Source organism: Prunus persica, chromosome G1, assembly GCF_000346465.2.
Source record: "Prunus persica cultivar Lovell chromosome G1, Prunus_persica_NCBIv2, whole genome shotgun sequence".
Taxonomy (NCBI): Eukaryota; Viridiplantae; Streptophyta; class Magnoliopsida; order Rosales; family Rosaceae; genus Prunus; species Prunus persica.
The window spans coordinates 18038965-18060490 of NC_034009.1; the positions used below are offsets into that span (position 1 = coordinate 18038965).

General features: G+C 36.3%; 1 protein-coding gene and 1 pseudogene across 2 annotated transcripts; one reads left to right on the plus strand and one right to left on the minus strand.

Annotated features, from left to right (window-relative positions):
* Positions 300–10218, minus strand: LOC18791208. 2 transcript variants are annotated; one of them, XM_020555829.1, is made up of 12 exons: positions 10009–10218; positions 9363–9439; positions 9146–9221; positions 8986–9058; positions 8811–8862; positions 8383–8444; positions 5576–5639; positions 4139–4196; positions 3939–4025; positions 2346–2439; positions 1227–1330; positions 300–586 (listed from the first exon to the last, which is right to left on the minus strand). In XM_020555829.1, the coding sequence occupies exons 1-11, from the start codon at positions 10095–10097 to the stop codon at positions 1238–1240; spliced, it is 825 nt and encodes a 274-aa protein (XP_020411418.1). In that variant the 5' UTR covers positions 10098–10218; the 3' UTR covers positions 300–586; positions 1227–1237. The 2 variants fall into 2 exon arrangements, with proteins under 2 accessions (XP_020411418.1, XP_007227709.1); XM_007227647.2 differs by lacking the exon at positions 300–586 and having other exon boundaries at positions 928–1330.
* LOC18794039 lies at positions 18123–19594 on the plus strand (annotated as a pseudogene).

A 21526-nucleotide genomic window follows, 5' to 3' on the forward strand; every position in this document is an offset into this window, starting at 1 on the left:
GTTGAAATAGATGAATATCAATAGAATTTCGTCTCTAAGAGAGATGTAATCACAAATGTGAGTCGAAAATGTAGTCCCAAAAGTAATGGAAACAAAGTTATTTTCAAGTAGGCAAGGTACCTTATATCCGCCTCAGAAAATGTATAAGTAAACATCGGCCGCCAGGTTCGCAATACCAGCCTTGGCTACTTAGTGTGGAAAATATTCAATACTACATAAAAAGGTCAGTTAAGGTGGTCAATGTTGTGTGTCCAAATAGCATTACTCAACTAATATTATACATTTTCACCCAAAAAAAATATATATTATACACTGCATGCTAAACAAATATGATCCGTGACGAACACCTAGGAGGCATAGAACACAATGGCGCATGCCCCTCGTTCTCCGAGGCCATTACAGCAGAGCCACCGCTTGCTTGCGCTCAAATCAAATACCTTACAATGAGCTAATCTTGCCATTGTAAAACTTGGGGCAAAATGCATTTTGATTTTCCAACTTGGAAAAACCAGGCCAAGTGGAACTAGAAATGAAACTTGCATACAAGATATATAATCCCCACAATTCATGCCTTTGATGGGAAATCCTGCATGTAAAGGAGATAATAAGGCTAAATTCATAATTTGCTTGTTCTTCATTTTCTTTGAAACAAAGGATATATTTCTTTGAAGTCAAGAAATTTAGTTGGGAGCAAATTTAAGTCAAAGATTAGGAACAGTGAAAGGGATAGAAGATGTGGTACAACTTGCCCCACCAACCCAAAATAATAAAGAAAAAGAAATATACACGAGGTGGAGAGACAAATATGATCAAGAAAAAGAATGATTGATAATGTTCTGTAATGTAAAACAATTGCATATTACATTCTGCAGTTGGGTGCCATTTATCAAAAGCTAATGCAAAAGTAAACTAACTGGTAAAAGCAGCTAACAAGAGGTTCTTTTGCTCATTGCATCATGAAAGATTGTGATATCTGAACTGTTCGAACTTCAAATAATTCTATGTATTGTTACAAAAAATTTCATAAAAAAAATATATAGCTTCACAATATTACAGTAGTTCTGACAATCACATGGGCTTTATAGGTGCTTCAAACCCTTCTGAACTCTCTCAATATACAGATATCTGTTACTAAATTATTTATTACAAGTCATGCAAGGTCTTTTCTAATCCCTCAACAGACTTAATTTTCAAATAATACATGTATCGAAAGAAATTGAACTTACCAGATACTGCACTATGCACAAGGGCAGAGTCTCCTGGTATGCTGATGTGAACCATAACAAGAAAGCATTGATTGTGTTTGAGTAAACAAGCATGCTCCAGGATTCTGAAAGTAATAAGCGGTATTAATGCTCCATTGAGTGTCATATACTTCAAGCAAAAGAAAAAATGTTACAATTTTTTTTTTACTGTTTTCTGGCTTCAGGGAAAAAACATGCTAAACAAAAATTCTTCCAATAAGATGGTTCTGGTTCCAATTGTTTCTTTTTAGCAAAACAATCAGAACAATGATTGCATCTGAGCTATATGATGTTTAGATCATGGTTTTAAAATTGCTATACTAAATCTTCATAATATTTTGCAAAATTGGCAGGTGTGGCACCACAAAAAATATAAAAGAAACAAATCCATCGAAACCAGAGAAGTACTGATTTATTATCAAGGAGGTATGTGGCACAGAGGAATGGAGGGCCTAACCTATCATATTCTTTAACTTTAAAGTAGTTAGTGTGCCACCAAAAGGAAAGAGATAGATCAAGTGCTGAATCATCATAGGACAGGCACATCTTACATGGGCAATTTCATATTTAAATTAACTGCCAAAGTATGAGCTATCTCAGTTAGACTCATAAGATATGAGAAAAAGTACATTGCTCTATCAGCAATCTACATAGAATACACCGGACTTATAACACTTAAGGCCTTATATCATTATATGTCTATAAAGCCTCATTTCGGCAGCCAAGTAGGTAAGTCCATATATGAGAACAGTGGTATATCAATAATCACTAAATCATAGTTCAATAGGGTGGGAAAACAACCTCCACAATAAAGGTGTGGTACAAGATCCAAGGCAGTGCGTAGGGCACTCAATAAAATTTACTACAAGACAACTATGTGGTAGTTTTGCAATGCTTGAACTTTAAACTAAAATAATTACTAGCCAGAAAATGCCTATGTGGTAATAATAATCTCCAGTGACTGAAATTTCTTTGCAGAAATACAACAAATTTTTCGAAGACAGAATGATTGTATCAAAGCTATTGCAGGAAATATGATTCTCTGTATACTAAAACACAATTCCAGAACACAGAAACTTTAATGCTGAAAAGGAAGTATACCAAATCTTCAGGAGCATCATCAACAACTTCAGCGGGTTGGTCTGGACCAATACTTGCCAGGCAAGTTCCCTTGCAGCTCATATATTTCTGCATACTGTTCAAAACAGAATTACAGAGAATTAAAAAATGGTACAACCACATGCAAAGAAGAAATCTGGTTAACGTTTCCTAAAAGAAAAACGAAGGGAAACAAGAACTTTATTGAGAACCAAAAAAACAAAAAGAGATAGACATGCAGTCCAGCAGAACACCTAAACTACAAACAAAGACTAGCAAACCAACCAACAAAGCAAAAACTCCCACACAATTGAGAAGAATAGCACCAAAAATTACCATGTTGGATGCCAACACTAAAAAGAAACTACCAGAAATGTTCAGACACTAGTATCCATGATGCCTGAAATCTAATTCTATCCCGATGAATCAATACAAGTACCGTTTAAAATGTTACATGGAAAATAATGAAATTAAAAACAGAAGTTAAACGTAAGTCAAAAGTCTGTATAAATATTTTGTTATTGGGTCTGAAGACAGTTGGAGGGAGAGGAAAGTAAAATGTGGTAGAAAGAACACACTTCAGTCAAGAAAACCAAGTACAAGAATGCTAGATTAAATAACCCGCTCCACACACATGATATATACAGAGCCATCCTCAAGCAGGTACGGACTGTGCAACCACACCGGGACCAAGCATGGGCTCCAGTGGATATTGGGATTGCACAATTCTCATAAATTAAGTAGTTGTATTTGTGTAGGAAGGAATTCCACAAGTCAACAGGAACAAACAAGTCTACTCCATGGTAAAACTCCAACGCATGAAGTAGGAAGTATGTATTCGTCCAATCAGTACAGCACCTAAATATGAGCTTGAAATAATGGGTCTCACACCCTTGTAATTGGACTTTCGACGAATTTCTGAAATATGGATTTAGGCTCAATAATAATTTGGGCATTTTTACCACAAAAACTTAGGCTTCTTGAAATTGAAATTTTTGCTGAATCTTCAGTCACTTGAGCTGTGTGGCTATTAAAAAAAAAAAAAGCAAAAAGCAAAAAAACATACTACTTAAAATAATAAAAAATTATAAGGAGCATACTAATTAAACTTTTTTTTTATAAGAAGCATCCTAAATTAAACTTTTTTTTTTTAATAAGGAGCATACTAATTAAACTTAAGTATTTAAAAATAAACGCTCTGGGTATACTAGATGGAATAATTATGTATCTATCGAAACCAAATTTAGAAGGAAAAAAAGAAAAGTTAAACCTCTTTACTACAAACATATTTACGTTTTTTTTTTCTTTTTTCAAATTAATAGTTCCACACTTCTCTATTTACAGAGAAATGCAGCACAAATTTTTTTTCAATATCATGGTGATACAGGAAAAGAACCGACCACAATTTGAATATGCATGCCTTTTACTTTCACTATAAAAGGGCCATGTTTTTAGTTTTTGTATGGCGCCTCATAAACCTCAGGACCACCCCTACATGTCTGTGTGTAGGTGTGATGGCGAAGTTTCAATTAAAAAATATACAAGAATAATAAATTTTACAAAATTAAACTACCTGATGGCTGATGTTCAACTTACATGTCACACTGATTAAGTACCAAAAGCTTATTTGGAACACATGATTGTCCCTTTGACTTGCAAACTGAATCGCATGATTGACCTCGCCTGCCATCCACACCGTAGCAAGTTCTTGTGAATCAGCCACGGTTGAGATTTTCTATAAATATATACATATATAAGTACATATAGATCAAGAAATAATTGTTGTGAGACCTCACCTTCCAACAAGAACATTAATGCCATTCAGTCTGGCTTCTAAAAATGTATAATTTGCAGCTGTTGACATATATTTAAAAAGAACAAAATTAATCCTTTTAATTAGCTGTAAACTGCACCCAGTCAAAAAGACAGGTATTGATTTAATCAATAAATCACTATACCATATAAGAAAGTCTAGCGAGAGAGGTAAGATAAAAAACATTCGATATAGAACAACCATACTCCAATAGTCCAGTTCGAAATTAATGCAAGTATATCACAAAGAACCTTCTACCTAACAAAGTTTTATCAACCTATCATGCTAATGTGCTTAACGTTTGATATGGCACCCGCATTACTATATTCACTGTTACATTTAATTTAATTTATCTCATAGCAAAAACAGTATAATGAAGCTTCTAGTAGTGTGGAAAGAAAACCAAATTTAATAATGAGGCTTCTAATAAGAATGTGTCTAATACCCCGTGGGCAATCATGGGAAATCAGAAACCTATGAGGGATAATACTTGCTAGATTCTAGTTCACTATGTTTATAAAAGTAATTTGTGGTATTAGTTAGCTCCTCTAAGATAGCAAGAAGGAACCGCCTTTTTCAGAAACCGTTAGTAGCTTGATTTTGAATGTGTGAGGTGCATGGAAATTCCTTGGTCTGATCCAAAATCAAAAAGGTTATGCAGCTGCTTGCCACCATGTGAAAGTCTTCTTCCCTAGTATGGTGCTAGGTTTCTCGAGGTTAGTCTAGGGGTCTAGATCCCAGGCTACCATTCTAATTTCTTTATCTGTGTATCACTGTATCTTAGTAAGATTATATTCACTCTCGAGTAATTTTTCAGATCATCCAACATATTTAGGTTACTATAAGAATGTGAAGATAGACAAGTTCTCCATCAAGGAAAAGGTCCAACTAAAAACTAACAGCGGAGACATTACAAATATCTAAACATCCACTGCCAATTTTAAAACAAAAATTCATGCTTTCAATGAAGGAAACAGTTAAATCCAAAAACAACTATAAAAATTAGATGGAAACTGCATCAACAATATCATAATTTGGGCCATGAGCTAGTTATCACTTAACTCATAAGCAGATGAAGGAAACGAAGGTTACGCTAGTGTTGGAGTCAAGGTAACACAGATAAGGAAAATATTAAGGGGGGATTACACAACTGAAAGGACTAGAAATCCAGCCACAGCCCTTGCCACACAAAAAAGAAAAAATAGGAAAAACATGGAAGCATATGAGACATTGAAAGTTTATGTTCTCCCCTCTTCCCACTACCCAAAATAAATCAAAGAAATCCCCCGAACAATAAAAGAAAAAAAGGTCATAAACCTTCAAACATTGTCCTCATTAAAATATGATTACCCACTATGGAAATTATAAAGATTTTTAAAGAAGAGTACATCATAATATAATTGCCAAAGCTGGACCTTACCTGACGAATTTGATGGCAGAGAAAAACAGTGATGGAAATCACTAAGGTAAGCATTTTCGTGGACCTGAAACGTTCAAACTTACTCAGACAGTATGACAGGCATATTTTCTTTTTAATAGAAACATTTTTATTCAAATTGTAAGGATCAAAACAAGGCCATTTAGCACACGGGTAAAAAGAAAACACTAGCCGGTGAAACAGATACAAGGCCACTCAACACATAACTAACCAACCAACCATAAAACAAACCCTTAAGATACTACAGCCAGCAGATTGCGCATAATTATAGGATAGGGTACATCCTTAAAGGCAGGGGAAGTTGATGCCCAAAGGGCAGCCCAAAACTTCACTCTATCCCATAACTCTGCCACTCCCACTCCCTTATAATCCTCAAAAATTCTCCTGTTACGTTCCATCCATAGGTTCCAAACCACTGCCTGCATCAGACTTCCCCAGAGAATTTTGGCTTTCTTTCCCCTTCCCAAAGCATCAAATCTGATGGAAAAAAGTTCAAAGCAGCCTTCTGGTATTACCCACACCGTGTTCACTTCCTTCAATAGTGTCTCCCACAACTTTAGAGAGAAAGGGCAATGAATCAGGAGATGGTCCACGCTCTCCCCTGCCTTATTACATAGAGCACACCAGTGAGGGCTAATGCACAAATAGGGACACGGTCTCTGTAATGTATCACCTGTATTTAGTTTTCCCAACACCGCTTGCCACACAAAGATCTTAACTTTCGGAGGAGTCTTGGCCTTCCAAATTTGAGTGTACGGGGAGAATATCTCCCCCTCATCACAATTCTGAATATGAGAACAGAAAGAATGACAGGTGAAGAGTCCAGAGGGGTCAAGCTTCCATCTTCTCATATCCAATCTGGAAGTGATCACCCTCACACCCTCCAATAAATCCAGCAATCTAGCCGCCTCCGTTATATCCAATTCATTGAGATTCCTCCTGAAACCGAAATCCCAACTGAGAGCGAACCCATCTGAGCCCGTAAAAGAGGAAATATTGTGATTTTGCTTTCTGGACAAATTGAAGAGTCTAGGAAACACCTCTTTCAAAACACCATCCCGGCTCCAATCATCCTCCCAAAATCTGACCCTAACTCCACAACCTACCACGAAAACACAGCCTTGAAGAAACAAATTATAGCCGCTAGAAATGTCCCTCCAAGGGCTGCGACAAGATCCCCGAGTCACAGGTTTAGCATCCCACCCATTTGTATCCATTCCATAAATACTTCTGATCACTTTATGCCAAAGAGCATGAGGTTCGTTAGGAAACCGCCAAAGCCATTTTGCCCGCAAAGCTGCACTCCTAGCCCTCAACGAACGCACCCCTAACCCTCCACAGAATTTTGCCTTGCCCACAACCTCCCAACTCACAGCGTGGTTTCTTTTCCCATCCAAACCTTCCCACAAGAAATCCCTCATAAGCTTCTCGATTCTATTGGCTACTCCAATGGGAATCCTGAAAAGGGACATGTAGTAGATCGGAATACTACACAACACAGCCTGAATCATTGTGAGTCTTCCCCCTTTGGATAGGCAAGCTCGCTTCCATTTTTGTAATCTATTCTCCACCTTTTCCACAACGGGATCCCAAAACTTTATCGCCCTGGGGTTCCCGCCTAGGGGAAGACCCAAATACGACATAGGCCAAGCCCCCACTTCGCATCCCCAAGCCCCAGCCAGCTCATTCAGCAGCCCATCATCCAGATTAATGCCAACTAGAGAACATTTTGATACTGAAATGATTATTAGTGTAATTTATGTTTGGCTTGATATACTTGTTGCACCCCTTTTATACAAAGTTAAGTTTTTCATGTTATGAGAGCTCTGGTTGACTATTTCATCCTGTATCCAAATACAGGCGACTCAACTTCAAGTAAGTTTTTCAGTTTTGCATGTGAAAGGCCCGTAGTTGATTCAAGTTTTTGGGGAGGCTTTAATAACAAATGATTGTCCTATAAGCGTAATCTTTTGGGATCCACAGTTTCTCAATAATCCTAACTATACTATGAGTACTTCGACTGTAATCAAACACATATCCCGAAGTAGCCACCAGAGAAACCTATAACATAATACAGACTCACGAGATCACTCACTCCTTTCATATCTCAGAGGATTATTGGGGAAATAAATTATTTTAATTAAAAATAAATATTCAATAAGTACAAAACTGCTTTAAAGTAAAGTATTAAACATTTCTTATCCATATAGAGTCTGAGAAACAATGCGGATACTTTTAGTTTTTGTGAATATGACAACATAAACTAATAAATGACAAAACTTCTGAAGTTTCAAAAAGGATACCAATCTAATAAAAGTATGTGGATTTTTAAACTCAACGATCAGAGCAAGTATGTGGATTTTAAAACTGAGTCACCTCTCTGAAATGAATTCTCATATTAAGTTTGATGACCAATTTCTGAACGAAGTATTGAGGAGACAGAAGGTAAAATGATTGCTATATATTTCTTGACGAAATCTTTGTGATGAGCTTTATAACCTTAAAAGAAAACATAAAGAGAACCAGAATTTGTTTATCTATGGTTCAATGCATCAGAGTAGCACATTGGTATCATTGGTAATTTTTTGTGACATTATTCCTGTTATCAACGCTTCATGCATAGTCTAATCCATTATTTGTCTGTGTAACAACATATTAGTTAGCATTCGATAAATAAATTGTTCACATAATGAGGGAAACACTATCTATCCTCCATGAGTTGACAAAACCCAAAGGCCAAAAACCACCTCCAAGAAGAACAACGATTACATCATATATGTATTGCTTACCACACTCTCAGAATTATGACGACACCTCCCAGCACAGAAATCAAAAACATTTGAATATTTCCCTGCCAAGAGAAAACTGTGAGCACACATTATCCCAAGAAAAAATAATGTTCAGGGGTAAATATATTTCTTGATTGCCACTGCAAGGGGCAAAAAAGAGGTTTCACAAGACTAATTCCATGCAATGGATAAAGGGGATAAATAGTCAAATCGGGACTTCTAATCTTCCAAAACCTAGTAGAAATAGCGGTTGAACATTCATTTATCAATGTGCCCTAAAGCTGTCAGACTCTTCATGCAAAGATCATTTTGTGGATTTTTAAACTCAACAATCTCTGAAATGAGATCTAATGCAGCATCAGAGCAGCGAATGCTCAAGATTAGTCTCCGAGAAAAGATTCAAAACCTTCTACTATTTAAAATTGTACCTGCAGTAGCTGGTTTGGCAACCTTCACATTCATTACTTGTTCCTCTTTTATCTGCACAATAAAACCCACTAATACTGAAACTTACAATATTAAAAAGAGAACAGAAAAACACAAAGGAAATAATATAGACAATGGAAAATGGTAATACAAAATTTGAAGAATTCAAGAAATTACCCTTGAGGGATTTAGACAGCATGAAACACAATATTCATAAGAATCACAACACTCTGAAACTACATTGCAGCCACTGCAGACAAAAGGGAGGCAGGAATGTTGTTAATTTGCTCAATCTTCCGATAAAGAATTTCAGAGTTCTACTTAGTGAAAAACTCACTGACAAGAGAATTTTTCTCCTTTTTCAGGGCAGCAGCGAGACTGCGGATTTAAAGACAGAGCGTCACAGACATGGCCTACAATGCAAATATAGATTATATAAATAAGTAAACAAAACATGATACGTTATCAGAAGATTTTTGATAAGTTATAAGCAAAAAAAGGACAAACTTGAAAACTAATGGCACAAGAAGAAACTTAGAGAGGGGCAAGCTGACCATTATCATCAGATAGTAAGTATCTTCCTAGGACCGTATTTTTGCAAATGCGCCTCCCTTGAAATCCAACATCCTTCCTGTAAATTTGAAGGGAAAACGAACATGTTGTAAATTGTAACAGTACGAGCATATCATCAACTAGGGGAGAGCCATAACAAAAATGTACAAAATATAGCACCAAACCACTGAGACACAAGCAATCGAAAGGAGCAATTGTGTTGTGGGATAAACCAAAGAATAAAGAGAAGTACAATAACCCACAGTAACAAATAGCACATAGAATAGCAGTCTGTCACTATTTGACCCAAAGAAAAACATAAGAAATTTCCAATAGTAATGCATCCATATTCTTTTCAAATTCAGTTTCACGAGCAAAATTGGTAGATACTGTATTACGTTTGCTTCTTCTCTGTTAGTTATTGGCAGATACTGTATTAATACTATTAAATAAATAAACAAGAAATAAAACCCATGCCCAGTACGGGAAAGCCATCAAGATTCAAAATTCAGAAGAACATAAACAAGAACCCAAGCAGCATTACCACAAGATTCAACCTTTTGCCCCCATTTCCTCTGTTTTCTCAGCAACCAAAGAGACGAACCAAAATTATATTGAAAATAGAAAACAGAAAAATGAAAAATGTACCTGATGGCTGAGATTCTTGGGGAGAATTGAAGGATTAATAGGTGAAAGAATAGCAAGAATAAGTTTAATCTGGAAATGGACATTTTCATCTGGGGCAAGGAATATGGAAGTTGAATTTTTGGGCTCTTCTGGTTCTAAGAGATGCTATTAAAATTGGGGGTGGGTTGAATCGAAGATCATCAAGGAGGAGAAAGAAAACTTCTTTCTGATAATTTGGAGAGGCAATGTATATAAAGAGAGTAATGCTATTTGGACACACAACATTGACCACCTTAAATGACCATTTTATGTGGCAATTGATGTGTCATGTCATGTCAATTAATGAATGTCGTCATATCAATTAAAAATAAATTCAAAAACCCTAGCATTCCTAGTGAGTGGCCTCATGGCAACATTCATTAATTGACATGGCATGACACATCAGTTGCCACATAAGGTGGTTAGTTAAGATGGTCAATGTTGTGTGTCTAAATAGCATTACTCATATTAGTTTGTCAAAGGGTAAACACATCAAGGTACTAGGCTCTTCGGATTTGACAAGATTTGGAGGGATATTTGATATAAAAAAAAAAGTGGGAAAATTGTATTATTGGTCTTGTAATTTATGTTTGATTGTAGTTTCTAAGAGCAACTCCAGCGGTATGACCAAGCCTCGGGTTGGGGGATGAAAAAGCCAAAATCCGTTTCCAGCGAGGAGCCCAAGCCGGGGCTGGGAGTGGATCCCACGAAGATGGACTAGCCCGAAGACCAATTTCGCCCGAGCTCGAGCTCGAGGGTTGATGACGTCAAGCGCGACATCAATGACGGTTTAATTTTTTTTACCGTTGGCGCATGCACGCGCCAACGGTAAAAAAAATTTAAACCAGCGTGCGCTGACGTTAGCCCTGTACAAGCTCCAACGGGTAGAAGACAGGTGTCACGCCCCCAGCGCTCTGATCTGCTTCTCCTCCTCCAATCCAACGGCTGACATTTTTTTGGCAATAAATTTAAGAAAAAAATACTAAAAAATTCTGATTTTTTTTCCTTCTATAAATACCTATCAATACCCATCACTTTCAACACCAAACCTCATACATTTTATTCTACTTCTACCATTATTTACTCTTTACTCAACATTTTCCTCTCTTTCACATTGTATTTTTATTTCTTATCTTTATGGCTTTTTCTATCGAAACCGAAGGGGCGTGGAGTACCATGGAAAATGTTTCCTTGTCTGAGGCTTGGCTCCAAGTTTGTCATTGTCCCGTGTCAGGCAATGAGATGAAATTTTTTCATATGTGGAAAAAATTCATGCCGAATTTTGTGAAAAAATTCCGAGGTCGACTCGTACGGAAATGACATTGTCTAGTAGGTGGAAAATTCTCAATAAAGAGTTGGGAAAATGGAGAGATTCCTTGGCAAAAACGATGGACAACTATAAAAGCGGGGAAAATCGTACTAACGAGGTAAGTATTTTGTAATTTTCATTTTATTAAGTTTAATTTTCATTTTAAATATTTTGTTAATATTTCTTGCATTTTCAATATTTTGTTAATATTTCTTGCATTTTAAATATTTCCTTAATATTTCTTGCATTTTAAATATTTTGTTAATATTTCTTGCATTTTCAATTGTTTCTTAATATTTCTTGCACTTCCAATTTATTTGTAAGGTTAATTGCATTTCCAATTTTTTTATTTTTGTTACTTGCATATCCAATATATTTTAAATATTTCTTGCATTTCCATTTTTTTTAAAAAAATAGATGATTCAAGCGCAGATGTGGTTTGGTGCAACTGGGCAAGGCAAAAAAAGTTTCAACCATCATGAATGTTGGGAGGTGGTGAAAAATTGCAAACGCTTCATAATTATTCCCACAGGTCCCGCTGTTATGTTAAACGTGACGCCACTCCGTGATTCAATGACTTCAGATTCATCTATCGATTCCCCTATGAGTGAAGACTCACCCATCGAAAAGGAGCCGAGGCCCATTGGCCAAAAGGCTACAAAGGCAAAGAAAGCGGGTAATTCGAGCAATAATATATCAAAAAATTTGGAGGAAATTGCAAGGCAGAACCAAACCAGAATTGAAATGGAGCAGAAACGCCAAGAGAATAAGATGGCAATTCGAGCTGAGTATGCACAAGAAAGGGAGTATTTGCTCAAAAAATAGATATGCAAGACGGATCGGGAAACTATGGCGATGGATACAAGCCATATGTCCCTTGAAACAAAACAATTTTGGAAACTAGAACGAATGGATGTTATGAGAAGAAAACTTTTCCAAGAAGATGGGCCTCGCAGCACGGATTGGTTAAATGATGAAAACCATTAAATTAGTTGGCATACCTTTTATGTATTTGTATTTTTCATGTTTTCTATTAAAGTTGTTGTAATTCATGTATTTTATTTTAGTAGTAGTAATTCTTAATGACTTGTATTGGATTTCTTTATTTAATAAACAAAGCATTCCATAAAATACTTTTTTATTCAACATATTCCATACATCAAGCAAAACATAAGTCAAATAAAAAAAAACTACAAACAACGCACAATAATAATAACAAACCACAATCAAACCATAATAAATAAAAAACAACACAACCAAACCATAACTAAATAAAACATAACCAAAGCATCTATGCTCCATCATTCATCTTCATTGCCTTTCACCGCCCATAGATGCTCCATCAAATCAAGTGATGCATTTCATGAATATATGAAGATTGCATCTCTGTATATCGATCTATCATCTGGGTCATCAAACGACCATCCCTCACCAAAGGTTCTGGCTCAAACGGTTCTCCACTTGGCCCCATGGGCCTTTCATAAATTTGTGTCAAGACCGTGTTCATGGGATCCGGTTTGTAGACCTCTACAGCATCATAATCGTACTCATCCTCCACAATCATATTATGGAGGATGATGCAAGTCATCATAATGTTTCTGAGGATCTCCTCATCAAACATACGGGCCGCACCTCGAATAATCAATCACCGAGCTTGAAGGATGCCAAAACACCTTTCGACATCTTTCCTGTATCCTTCTTGATAGGTAGCAAATAATTTTTGCTTCTAGGATCGAGGATTCGGAATGGATTTAACAAATGTGGTCCACCTTGGGTAGATGACGTCAGCTAGTTAATACTCTGTCTGGTAGACTGCATTGTTGACTTGATAGGTGTATTGAGGCCTTGGCCTCTCAAAACATCGTTGAAGACCGGGGACTGACCCAGCATGTTGAGGTTATTTTGGGATCCGTCAACTCCGAAGAAGGCATGCCAAACCCATGTGTCGAAGCCAGCAACGGCTTCAAGGATGATACTTTTTTGGTCTTTTCTATTTTCGTAATCACTTGCAAGGCAGTTGGGGAATTCTTCCATTGCCAATGCATGTAGTCGATGCTACCAATCATTCCTAGAAATCTTTGAGCTTTGGCTTTTTGTAGAAGGCATTAGAGGTCCCTAAGAGTAGGTCTACGCAGATAGTCCCTAGTGTACAGAGTTTCAACTGCATCACAAAATCTTACCAAAGCCTGCAACGTAGTGGACTTCCCCAAGTGGGCAATCTCATCAACCTGATCAGCGGATGCTTCATACGCCAACATTCGTATAATAGCTGTAAGCTTTTGCTTTGGAAGAAGTCCCAAAACCTCAGCAGCATCACACTTTTGAACAAAGTATGCATTATAATTACAAATATCATGCATGACTTTATTAAACAAATGAGGTTGCATTCTAAATCACCTTCAAAAATCAACATCAAAGTACAAAGAAGTTGGGATAAAATAATCTTCCAAAAGATTCTTACCCCAAGAATGCCTATGTCTGTCCACATTCCGGTGACGGCTGACTTGTGAACCACGGCGGCGACCTTAGTTCTCTTCATCTTGCAAAGCCACTGCTATGACAACTTGTTCATCGACTTCTCTCTGCAACATATTTATTTCATATGCTCTACGGTTTCTCTCATTTGTTTCTCGCTCTTGCCTCTCTAAGCATCTCCTAAATTCTTCCATTGAGAATGAATGGAGTATGAATTCTAAACTCTGAGAAATGGAAATATAGGAAGATGTGGTGTGAGAGTTATGAACTGAGCCTCTAGTTTTATAGAAAATTTTGGCAATATAGAGATGCCACGTAGCTTGATTTGATTGGATGAAAATCTTATCTGAAATTTGAACCCAAAAATTTATCTAAAATTTGAATTTTGAACCAAAAAATCTTATCCGGAAATTTTATCCAATTATGAATAGTCTTGACACGTAGGAATCCGGAAATCTTATCCAAAAATATTATCCAAATTAATTATTGAGGTAAAATAATTTGTGAAAAAAACAAAAAAATGAATAGTAATTGCCCTTTGTCATGGCAACGGGTGGAAACACACAATACTATTTGCCAGGGCAATCACTATTCACGTGAATAGTGCCTGCCCTAGCTTCCCCCTTGCCATGGCAAAAAGGGAATGGGTGGAGTTGCTCTAATGGTTTAGACATTTTTAATCTGAATTGGTACTGAAAGCGTACATTTAGTTATTAAGTTCACCAAGGTAGAAAATGAACATCATAAAAAGTAAAAAATGTATGAAAGTACCAAAGTACCCTTAAAGTCTTAGATATTGTTTGGTTGTAGTTCCAATTAGACTGTTCATTTCGAAGGAAAAAAAATAATTAGGCATGTACGAATAATACGCCCAAGTGTGTGTACCCTTTTGGAGTATAATTGGAACTACATGCATATAATATTTTAGGATAAATTACTCAAATGGTCCTCAAACTTGTACGCGATTTACATTTTGGTCTCTAAATTAAATTATTAATCCAAATGGTACATAAACTCTATTTTAATCGCCCATTTGATCCAACCGTTACATTCTGTCAATATATACTGTTAAATATGAGGGCAAATTGATCATTTTGTACGTTAAAAATAAAATAAAAACTCTCTCTCTCTCCATATTCCCCCATGGTCACCACCCTCAAGCTCCAACCCCCAAACCCATCCCACAACCACTCTCCACCCAAACCCATCCAACAACCACCCTCCACCCAAGCTAGCAACTATAGAAACAAAAAAGAAAAAAATCTTCCACAAATCCCAAACCCACGATTCCATTCATACAATCCCATCTCATCTGCCTTAAACTCAAAACCTCCACAAAACCCCAAACCAACTAACCCAATTCCCTCAAAATCTCCCAATTCTCTCTCACTCAGCTCCACCAGGACAACCCCGAATTCGAAGGCTCCATCAGAGCCTAATTCAAGCACTGACACTGTATTAAAGGCCCACATGAAGACATTGACTTCTCAAAACCCCGAAACAAGAAGACCCACAACAATGCCAAAGCCGAAAAGCCGGATACTGTGCTGGCTGGGAAGTTAGTTGGCATTAGAGGCGATAACGCAATCAAGAAAATTGTCCCTAAAATTTGTTAATTATGAAAAGTCGTATTTGCCCTTAAAATTTGGTTACATTTAACAGAAAATGTAACGGCTGGATCAAATGAGTGATTAAAATAGAGTTTATGTACCATTTAGACTAATAATTTAATTTAAGGACCAAAATATAAATCGGGTACAAGTTTGAGGACTATTTGAGTAATTTACCCAATATTTTAAATTAATTTACAAAAGAACAAATATGGCATTGGTGTCACACCAACATACACAGATTTTGCTTTATTTATATCATGATCACAACCATAGTATTAAATATCGATATTATCGGTGATAATATCGTTTTTTTGAGTGGGAGATATTTTCGCACATATCCATTTAATTATTGTCAATATATCGATATTATCGAGATAATGTCGTGGACGATAATTTCAACATTTTTCATGCATTATTTGGACAATATATCGCGATATTATTAAAATGTTGAAAAGTCTCGCTCTTGCGCACAGAGGGATTCGAACCCCCCCTTTCTCAATCAACCACAGCGCCTTATCCAACTCGCTGCTGTTGAGTTTGTGTCTCTATCTTCATCTTGTAATATTTATAAGGTCTTTAAAAATGTCTGCAAGCTAATATTATCTAAGATAAATTTCCATATTGAAAAAATTCCCTAAGAATAAATTTAAGCATATATTTAATGTTATTTATTATTTTATAATGGAGTAGTATTTTGTTGTTGTTATATGTTATGGAGTTTTATTATTATTCACTTCGAGTTTTAATATTGTTCATTATATGTGATACTAAGTTTGAATTTTAATAGGAATTCTTTATATGTGGTACTAAGTTACTCATACACTAGCCTCTCTGCACGCGCTTCCGCGCTTGCCAGAGGTTTTTTAAAAAAAATAAGTAAATTTATTTTAGAATTAAAAAAGATAATAGGTAGTTGTGTTCCATAAAAATAGGATCCATTATCTGCTTTTTCTTTTTCTTTTAATTTTTTTAAATATGAAAAAGTGTGAATTTATCATATTATCATCATTTAATTAATAATTTGAATTCTTAATGTTTGCATTAACCAAGGGCATTTTTTGGTATTTTGAATGTTTCACCATTCTCTGCCTTTTGCTTTATATATATAGATTTTATCTTTGGTTTTTTGGCTAAGCTCATATATTTGATCATATGTATCAAGTGTAATATATTGAAGTAAATTATTATAACTAAAAAATTATGGTATGTTTAATTTTCTTTCACTAATTACTAGATATTTTCTAAAGTCACAGTGTTTGTCAGGTCGCTGCATAATCAACTTAAATCACTCAAACCCACCGTGCCATGCATTTCCTTCCAATTTTTTGTGATAAAATAATAGACAATTGACTAAGTAAACATCCTCTAAAGTTTCAATAAAAATTCCCAAGTTTTTCTCACAATTTCGGTGATTTTTATTCAATTTTTATCGATATCGATATTTTCTCGATATTTCCATCGATATATCCGTGTTTTTGGACCACCGATATTTCCAAAACTCCCGATATTTTATTCCTTACTCACAACGCATGCCATTAGATTTTCTCTACATTACTTTATATTCTATTACCTAAATTTTCTTCTAAAGGGGTTACGCCAGGGGTTTTTTTTTGGTGGGTTTTAAAAGTGGAGAGAGATTTGTTAAAATCCTTTAAACCTCATGAGTTGTTTCTGTAATTATCCCTAATTTTATTGTGTAGGATATCTTAGTTTTGATTTTTTTTAAAGGCATCTAAATATTGATTTGTCATTGTTTAAGGGTAATTTTGATATATAATTTTTTTGTATATAAAACAAAAGGCCTTTGTTTTATTTTGTTTTATTTGCCATATTTAGGAAGGGGAGGGGAATTTTCTCACACACACATTGTCAAGGTACCATGGGAGTTCCAAACAAAAAGCCTTTATGATTAAATTTTCCCCGAGTTGTTGTCATTTAAAGAAAATATATATGTATATATATGGCTTATTATTACAAAATGTCCCTAAGATTTATGAAACTATCATATTGCATCCTTAATATTTTTTTTGTCACTCGTGGTCCTCAAGATTAGTATGTGCGATCAGAAATGGTCCCTACCGTTAGGTTCTATCAAAAAATCATTAGTTTGCTAATGTGACATATATATAAATCACAAAACATCCTTGAGGTTCACACACCTTTCACAAATGATCCATACAAAATTTTTTAATTTTTTTAATTTAAAATTCATAAAATTTTGGTTTTCCTTTTAAAATTCATATATGTATATATATATATATTTCAAAGTCAACGGGATCTAACCCAATGAAAAATAGCTTTAATTTATAGACTAGTGGTCTCATGTTCAAACCCCCTATAACACCTTAATTAATTTGTGTAAGAAAGCCTCTTCTTTAGATTATTCTTGTACTAAAAAAGAAAGAAAGAATTTCAAAATAACACTACTTCATTATAAATGGACAAATACATAAAATAATAGTCTATATTAGAATAAAAATATTTAAAGAAATAAAAAAATAAATAAGAGTTCATTTCCAACAAAAGTTTGTACATATAAAGATAAAATAAAAAGCAATTATAAATAAAGAAAAATCTAATGGCATGCGTTGAGAGCACGGGTCGATACAAATAAAGCAAAATCTGTGTGTGTTGTAAAATATATGGTGGAGCCCACCTCTACACCTCTACTTGCCTATAAATAGGCTTCTCCCTCTACTTGTATTATACATAGAAATAAGAATGAAGAAACTCTCTCTCTCTCAATTTCCTCTCCAATTTCTCTAGATTTATAACACGTTATCAGCACGATTTCTCTATCTCCAAATTCAGAGCCTCAAGCTCTCTCTCTCTCTCTCTCTCTCTCTCCTCTCTCTCTGTCTCTCTCTCTCTCTGTCTCTCTGTAACTCCTTCACAGAGCTGATATCTTCGTCTCTCCTGAGGAGATGAGCTTCTCTGCCAAACCTCAAACCTTAACACCCATCTTTTAATCTGGGTCCTCAGTTCCACCACCATAAACCACCACCGCCTTAATCGACCCCTTGACCTTGTGTGGGATCGTACAAGCACTTAACCACAAGAGTAAAGGCAAAGGCAGAACCAAAACAAAACAAGTAGCCAGAACCAAAACAAGTAGCCATGGCAACCAACGGAACCCCAAGCCCAGCCCAAGCCCCAAAATCCGTCGACGCCAAGCCAGTTGTCACCGACGAGGTTCAGAGAGTCTTCAAAAGCTTCGACGCCAATGGTGACGGCAAGATCTCCGTCTCCGAGCTCGGCAACGTGCTCAAGGCCCTCGGCTCCAGCGTCTCTGCCGATGAGCTTCAGCGTGTCATGGGCAATCTCGACACCGACCGCGACGGCTTCATTTGCCTCGACGAGTTCAACGCCTTCTGGGTCTCCGGCTCCAAGGACGGCAACGCCGCCGAGCTTTGCGACGCCTTTCAATCTCTACGACCAGGACCGCAACGGCTTCATCTCGGCCAACGAGCTCCATTTGGTGCTCAATCAACTCCAACAAATGCCGTGTGGCTCTGCGCAGCCATCGGTTTGCTGTTTGGACTGCCCATCTTGAAACTTGATGTAGCATTCACAGCCTTCATTTCAGTTAGTACAATTGGCTGGGTGGGTAGTTATGCGGTGCCAATTTTTGCTAGGCTGGTGATGCTGAAGAGAACTTCAAACCAGGACCCTTTTATTTGGGTAGAGCAAGCAGGCCAGTTTGCTTGGTGGCCTTCCTGTGGAAAACAAAACGGGCAAAAGGCCCTGCTTCGACATTTCAAAGGAGAAGAAAGTTGACTTCCCAGAATTGGTCTTCCAATTCAAAGGTGGTGCCAAGATGGAATTGCCATCGAAGAATTATTTCTCTATGGTTTCAAGCTCAGGCGTTGTGTGCTTGACCATTGTTACAGATGGGGTTGTAGGCCCAGGCGGTAATGGTGGACCTGCGATTATCTTGGGCAATTATCAGCAGCAATGATGAAAGCAAAAGCAGATCCAACAGCAAATCCACCGAAAGAAAGAAAAATAAACAATAATAAAGAAAAAAAAATTTTATGCTTTCTATTATTTTATTATTCCTCTACAGTATTTAATAAACCAATTAGTGCAGGTGTGCAGATTACAGGTGAAAAGCATTCGATTTGAGAGACAAGCATGATGCCTTCCACAAACGATAATAATATTATCTGCTATACTATTTTATCGTGGTGTTGATTAGAACCCACCAATAATTGCCTTTATTTTATCGCAAATTTACTTTTACTTAAAGTATGATGTGGAATTGACCCTCATACTTTATGAAATTTACTTTACCGCACATTTATTTTATTTACTGTATGGTGTAGGTTTATTACCCATACAACAGTATTTATTTAAAAGGGTGGTGCGGGTTTATCGTCTACGCCTTTACTTTTATTTAAATGTATGGAGCAGAATTAGTGCCCATACAAGCACAATTTACTTTACCGCACATTTAATTTTACTTAAAGTATGGTGCGGGATTAACGTCCATACAGCAAGCAATTTATTTTATGCATTTAATTTACCGCACATTTACATTTATTTAAAAGGGTGGTGCGGGTTTATCGTCCACGCCTTTACTTTTATCTAAATGTATGGAGCAGAATTAATGCCCATACAAACACCTTAACTTTATGAATTTAATTTACCGCACATTTACATTTATTTAAAGTGTGGTGCGGGTTTATCGTCCATACCAGTAATTTATCTACCAGCAATTTATTTTATGGACTAAATGTGCTGTATGATGAGTTTTTACAGTAAGCAGATCAGGACCAGAAGTTCCTTGATCCTCATCATACAATTACATCAGGACTTGAAGATCCTTGATGATGATGTTAATATGAGAGCTGGCAGTCTCTCCGGTACTATATTTGTAAACATGTGATCGGACTTGAGGGTCCTTGATCCCTGACATGTAAATAAGGACCTGGGGTTCCTTAATGATGTAACAGTACCGTATTGGTTCATAATGCCGTACACATGGATGATAACTGTACTGGCAAATGTACTGTACACATAAATAGTGCCGTATACATGAATAGTGATGTATGCATAAATATTTACCATTTTGGGTAAACTATCACTATTCAAAAAGGGAACTTGCAGTTCCTTAAACTCATGGATGAGCAATTAAATGAGATGCCAGAAGTTCCTCAAAATATGGACAATTATGTAAGGGCTTGAAGTCCAGAAATATGTACAGAAAATTGTAAAAATGTCCATACCATGAGAATATGTGATTTTGGCCCGAAGTTCAAAATCTAAGGGGATTGAATGTCCATACCATGAGAATATGTGATTTTGGCCAGAAGTTCAAAATCTAACAGTGTTGAGAACCTGAAGTTCCAACAATTAAATGGACAACCCTTGAGGTATTATTGCAAATTGTGGTACGCCACATATCTCTTTGGCATAAGAGAATGATGAATTGAGACTCCCCACATATTTTGTTATATCTGGGCCGGAAGCTCATGAACCCAAATATATGAGATATTAGCGTGGCTTTTACTCAATTCATATTTCATGTCCATTTTGAAAAGGGCAAATAAATTCTGAGTTTGTGTTTAGCCCAGGCCAAAAGTTCTGGGCTCCCATACGTTGAAATATGAAATTTGGGAGAGTCGATGTGGTTATTTAAACCTATAAGGCACAAGGTTCCAAACCGTCATTTTGAAAAGACGTAAAAACCACAGGTGCAAATTTTAAGAATGTGCGCAATTATTATAACTGGAAAGGAGCAAGTTGAAACGCAGTTGCTCCAATCAAGTTTTGCAAAGGCCATATCTATAGGAGGAAATATGGCTACAGTTTCCAGGATCCCAATATTATCTCAGATCCCCATATTATCTTTTTCTTTCCCAGAGTCCAAAACTTCATGTGGCCTCTGACAATGCATGTCGGCACTTTCGACGTTTTCAAAGTATTATTTTCATCAAAAGCCGATCTTACTTTACGGATTTCACGGAGCTACTTTTTCAAAAGTATCCCGAGAATCTCGCAATTTTCCTGTGGTTAATTTGAAATTCACCGGTTCTACCTATTCATTGTATTTGTGTATAAATGTATTACTAACGAAATTTTCTTTGCAGAAGACATTCAG

Bases quoted from the DNA above. Each gene is read 5' to 3' on its own strand.
- LOC18791208 (XM_020555829.1), bottom strand. From the start codon at position 10,097: ATGAAAATGTCCATTTCCAGATTAAACTTATTCTTGCTATTCTTTCAC. The intron at 9,059-9,145 runs GTGAGTTTTTCA...TTTTGTCTGCAG, and splicing joins GGAGAAAAATTCTCTTGTCA to TGGCTGCAATGTAGTTTCAG. The intron at 5,640-8,382 runs GTAAGCAATACA...TGAACGTTTCAG, and splicing joins GTCATAATTCTGAGAGTGTG to GTCCACGAAAATGCTTACCT.